The sequence below is a fragment of the Salmo trutta genome, unplaced genomic scaffold (assembly GCF_901001165.1).
Source record: "Salmo trutta unplaced genomic scaffold, fSalTru1.1, whole genome shotgun sequence".
Classification (NCBI taxonomy): Eukaryota; Metazoa; Chordata; class Actinopteri; order Salmoniformes; family Salmonidae; genus Salmo; species Salmo trutta.
This window is the reverse complement of record NW_021822565.1, coordinates 679,599-685,598: the sequence shown is the minus strand read 5'-3', so window position 1 is coordinate 685,598 and position 6,000 is coordinate 679,599. Positions and strand designations below refer to the sequence as shown.

The following is a 6,000-nucleotide window of genomic DNA, read 5'->3' as shown; positions in this document are numbered from 1 at the left end:
ATAGTGATAGTAGTTGTAGAATCTAGGGGATAGTGATAGTAGTTCTAGAATCTAGGGGATAGTGATAGTAGTTCTAGAATCTAGGGGATAGTGGTAATAGTTCTAGAATCTAGGGGATAGTGGAACTAGTTCTAGAATCTAGGGGATAGTGATAGTAGTTCTAGAATCTAAGGGATAGTGGTAGTAGTTGTAGAATCTAGGGGATAGTGGTAGTAGTTGTAGAATCTAGGGGACAGTGGTAGTAGTTGTAGAATCTAGGGGATAGTGGAACTAGTTCTAGGGGAATAGGACTAAACATGGCTGTTTGGAGCGAGGCTCTGTACTGACCAGGTCCTGGTTGGCCCGTCCAGATGCAATCTGAAGATAGTTCCATGTTATGAGCAGAACCAGACAGAGAGGCAACATGTAGAACTCCCAATGCCACACCGCCAGCAGGAATATCTAGAGGAGGAGAGGGGAGGAGAGGAGGAGAGGAGATGAGGGGAGGAGAGGAGATGAGGGGAGAGGAGATGAGGGGAGAGGAGAGGAGATGAGATGAGATGAGATGAGAGGAGAGGGAAGTAGGATAGGAGAGTGGGGAGCGGAGTAGGGGAGATGAAGGAGTAGGGAAGGAGATGAGGGGAGAGGAGGAGAAGAGAGGAATGGGGAGGAGTGGGGGAAGAGGGGAGAGGAGAGGCAGGGATGAGAGGGAAGGAGAGAAGAGGAGGGGAAGAAAGGGGAGGAGGAGAGGAGGAAAGGGAAGGAGAGAAAAGGAGAGAAAAGGAGGGGAAGAAGAGATGAAGAGAGAAGAGGAAAGGAGAGGAGGAGATGAGTAGGAAGGGGAGAGTAGGAGATGGGAGGAGGGGAGTAGGGAGGGGAGAAGATGGGAGGAGGGAGGGGAGAAGTAGGGGAGGAGGGGAGAGGAAAGAAGAGAAGCGGAGGAAAAGAGAAGAGGACAGGAAAGGAGAGGAGGAGAGGAGTAGAGAGGGGAGAGGAGGAGATGGGAGGAGGAAAGAGGAGAGGAAAGGAGTGAGGAGGGGATTAGAGGGGAGGAGTAGGGGGAGAGGAGGGGAGGAGAGAAGAGGAGTAGGGAGGGGAGAAGAGAGGATGAGTACAGGAGAGGAGGAGTACAGGGGAGGAATGGAGGGCAGGAGTAGGGGAGAGGAGAGGCGGATGGGAGAGGAGGGGAGGAGAGGGGGAGGAGAGGAGAAACTGATAAAGGGTCACTTCATTAACTGAACATCAAATACATGACATATACTGTATTTACCACACACACCATCTCTTCTCCTCTAGTGGGACCAGTCTACACTGTAGCTGAGGGCTGATCCTATCCTCTAACAGTACATATCTATAGCAGGGCCTGGAACGGTTCCTCTCACAGTACATATCTATAGCAGGGCCTGGAACGGTTCCTCTCACAGTACATATCTATAGCAGGGCCTGGAACGGTTCCTCTCACAGTACATATCTATAGCAGGGGCTAGAATCTATCCTCTCACAGTACATATCTATAGCAGGGGCTAGAATCTATCCTCTCACAGTACATATCTATAGCAGGGGCTAGAATCTATCCTCTCACAGTACATATCTATAGCAGGGGCTAGAATCTGTCCTCTCACAGTACATATCTATAGCAGGGGCTAGAACGGGTCCTCTCACAGTACATATCTATAGCAGGGGCTAGAATCTATCCTCTCACAGTACATATCTATAGCAGGGGCTAGAATCTGTCCTCTCACAGTACATATCTATAGCAGGGGCTAGAATCTATCCTCTCACAGTACATATCTATAGCAGGGGCTAGAACGGGTCCTCATACAGTACATATCTATAGCAGGGGCTAGAATCTATCCTCTCACAGTACATATCTATAGCGGGGGCTAGAATCTGTCCTCTCACAGTACATATCTATAGCAGGGGCTAGAACGGGTCCTCATACAGTACATATCTATAGCAGGGGCTAGAATCTATCCTCTCACAGTACATATCTATAGCAGGGGCTAGAATCTGTCCTCTCACAGTACATATCTATAGCAGGGGCTAGAATCTATCCTCTCACAGTACATATCTATAGCAGGGCCTAGAATCTGTCCTCTCACAGTACATATCTATAGCAGGGGCTAGAATCTATCCTCTCACAGTACATATCTATAGCAGGGGTTAGAACGGGTCCTCTCACAGTACATATCTATAGCAGGGGCTAGAACGTGTCCTCTCACAGTACATATCTATAGCAGGGGCTAGAATCTGTCCTCTCACAGTACATATCTATAGCAGGGGCTAGAATCTATCCTCTCACAGTACATATCTATAGCAGGGGCTAGAATCTATCCTCTCACAGTACATATCTATAGCAGGGGCTAGAATCTATCCTCTCACAGTACATATGAGACATTAAGAACACCTATTGCCTTGAGATGGGGAACCCCCTGCTAGGAATTCTGGTTGTATGGGAGAAAGTGCAGATGCTGCTGCTATACTACAGTATATCTAGCTTGGTAAAGCTACTTCTGCCTCACCAGGAAGGCTATGAGACTCCTCTGGAAACTCTCCCACTGGAAACAGCTCTTCATGTACTGCAATGTGGACTGCACTGCTCTGTATAGGTTACGCACGCGGTACACGTTACGCGCCAAGATCTGGAATGAATACAGAAATACACGTTAAAAACACGCTACGAACAAGACAAAATGTCTGCCCGTTTCACAGTATTTTAGGTGAAACTACGGAGATTCATTTAGCAAACCTTTTTAGAAAACTTTGGATTGTCTTCCATGAATTTCTTCTCCTTTGGTTTAAATGTTCTGATAGCTGCTCTGACCTAAAAACAGAAGATAAAAACAGAAGTCAAATGGAGAGAGAGATGGAAGACAGGTTGTTTCTGTTTAAATGGAGAGAGAGATGGAAGACAGGTTGTTCCTGTTAAAATGGAGAGAGAGATGAAGACAGGTTGTTTCTGTTTAAATGGAGAGAGAGATGGAAGACAGGTTGTTTCTGTTTAAATGGAGAGAGAGATGGAAGACAGGTTGTTCCTGTTTAAATGGAGAGAGAGATGGAGACAGGTTGTTCCTGTTTAAATGGAGAGAGAGATGAAGACAGGTTGGACCACTGAACTAAAAGGGACACACACACAGTATCTGTCAGGACTGTTCCATCGGTAGCCTGTGCGTCCCAAACAGCGCCCTATTCCCTATGGGCCCTGGCCAACAGAAGGAGGGGACAGGTAGCAGGTGCGTCCCAAACAGCCCCTATTCCCTATGGGCCCTGGCCAACAGAAGGAGGGGACAGGTAGCAGGTGTGTCCCAAACAACCCCCTATTCCCTATGGGCCCTGGCCAACAGAAGGAGGGGACAGGTAGCAGGTGTGTCCCAAACAGCCCCTATTCCCTATGGGCCCTGGCCAACAGAAGGAGGGGACAGGTAGCAGGTGTGTCCCAAACAGCCCCCTATTCCCTATGGGCCCTGGCCAACAGAAGGAGGGGACAGGTAGCAAGTGCGTCCCAAACAGCCCCCTATTCCCTATGGCCCTGGACTCACTGGGTTGAAGATGAGCTCCAGCTCCAGGGAGATGTTTCCTTTGGACAGACCCCCCAGGTCCTCCTTCTTCAGGGGACAGCAGATCGGTTGGCCATTGTGGATCTGGAGGGGGACAGAGAGCGGAGTGTAATGTACAGGTCATATACAGAGACCAACACTACGCTGGAACAGTGGATTACAGTAGAACAGAGGGTTAGTCTATGAAGACATGACCCTGACTGTAAGGCCCTCTTGACTTGAACTCCCATTGATCTAATGGAAATGCATATCGCTGGAATATGGCCACTACGCTACTCACAGAGAGTAGAGGAATGGCCACTACGCTACTCACAGAGAGTAGAGGAATGGCCACTACGCTACTCACAGAGAGTAGAGGAATGGCCACTACGCTACTCACAGAGAGTAGAGGAATGGCCACTACGCTACTCACAGAGAGTAGAGGAATGGCCACTACGCTACTCACAGAGAGTAGAGGAATGGCCACTACGCTACTCACAGAGAGTAGAGGAATGGCCACTACGCTACTCACAGAGAGTAGAGGAATGGCCACTATGCTACTCACAGAGAGTAGAGGAATGGCCACTATGCTACTCACAGAGAGTAGAGGAATGGCCACTATGCTACTCACAGAGAGTAGAGGAATGGCCACTATGCTACTCACAGAGAGTAGAGGAATGGCCACTATGCTACTCACAGAGAGTAGAGGAATGGCCACTATGCTACTCACAGAGAGTAGAGGAATGGCCACTATGCTACTCACAGAGAGTAGAGGAATGGCCACTATGCTACTCACAGAGAGTAGAGGAATGGCCACTATGCTACTCACAGAGAGTACAGGAATGGCCACCATGCTACTCACAGAGAGTAGAGGAATGGCCACTATGCTACTCACAGAGAGTACAGGAATGGCCACTATGCTACTCACAGAGAGTACAGGAATGGCCACTATGCTACTCACAGAGAGTACAGGAATGGCCACTATGCTACTCACAGAGAGTAGAGGAATGGCCACTATGCTACTCACAGAGAGTAGAGGAATGGCCACTATGCTACTCACAGAGAGTAGAGGAATGGCCACTATGCTACTCACAGAGAGTAGAGGAATGGCCACTATGCTAGTCACAGAGAGTAGAGGAATGGCCACTACGCTACCCACAGAGAGTAGAGGAATGGCCACTACGCTACTCACAGAGAGTAGAGGAATGGCCACTACGCTACTCACAGAGAGTAGAGGAATGGCCACTATGCTACTCACAGAGAGTAGAGGAATGGCCACTACGCTACTCACAGAGAGTAGAGGAATGGCCACTACGCTACTCACAGAGAGTAGAGGAATGGCCACTACGCTACTCACAGAGAGTAGAGGAATGGCCACTACGCTACTCACAGAGAGTAGAGGAATGGCCACTATGCTACTCACAGAGTAGAGGAATGGCCACTATGCTACTCACAGAGTAGAGGAATGGCCACTATGCTACTCACAGAGAGTAGAGGAATGGCCACTATGCTACTCACAGAGAGTAGAGGAATGGTCACTATGCTACTCACAGAGAGTAGAGGAATGGCCACTTTGCCCAGGAAGTCAGGTGCTTTGTCTCCATCCTCATCAAAGATGGTCAGCTCCAGAATATCATGGATGTCTTTTACTGGGCTGGACAACATGGATATAAATACAGCAGAAACATGGAGACTGGACAACATGGATATAAATACAGCAGAAACATGGAGACTGGACAACATGGATATAAATACAGCAGAAAGATGGAGACTGGGCTGGACAACATGGATATAAATACAGCAGAAACATGGAGACTGGACAACATGGATATAAATACAGCAGAAACATGGAGACTGGACAACATGGATATAAATACAGCAGAAACATGGAGACTGGACAACATGGATATAAATACAGCAGAAACATGGAGACTGGGCTGGACAACATGGATATAAATACAGCAGAAACATGGAGGCTGGACAACATGGATATAAATACAGCAGAAACATGGAGACTGGACAACATGGATATAAATACAGCAGAAACATGGAGACTGGACAACATGGATATAAATACAGCAGAAACATGGAGACTGGACAACATGGATATAAATACAGCAGAAACATGGAGACTGGGCTGGACAACATGGATATAAATACAGCAGAAACATGGAGACTGGACAACATGGATATAAATACAGCAGAAACATGGAGACTGGACAACATGGATATAAATACAGCAGAAACATGGAGACTGGACAACATGGATATAAATACAGCAGAAACATGGAGACTGGACAACATGGATATAAATACAGCAGAAACATGGAGACTGGACAACATGGATATAAATACAGCAGAAACATGGAGACTGGACAACATGGATATAAATACAGCAGAAACATGGATATAAATACAGCAGAAACATGGAGACTGGACAACATGGATATAAATACAGCAGAAACATGGAGACTGGACAACATGG

The 6,000-nt window shown here is 47.5% G+C and overlaps 1 protein-coding gene across 4 annotated transcripts in view; it reads right to left on the bottom strand.

Annotated features, from left to right (window-relative positions):
* Window positions 1-327: 327 nt before the first annotated feature.
* Window positions 328-6,000, bottom strand: part of LOC115182686 (multiple C2 and transmembrane domain-containing protein 2) — a gene marked incomplete at its 3' end in the record, with an annotated part of 72,936 nt that continues 67,263 nt past the window's right edge. For all 4 annotated transcript variants that reach the window (XM_029744181.1, XM_029744183.1, XM_029744182.1 and 1 more), the window contains 5 exon segments: window positions 328-441; window positions 2,502-2,621; window positions 2,729-2,803; window positions 3,519-3,620; window positions 5,067-5,169. In XM_029744181.1, the coding sequence (XP_029600041.1) occupies window positions 328-441; window positions 2,502-2,621; window positions 2,729-2,803; window positions 3,519-3,620; window positions 5,067-5,169 (514 nt within the window).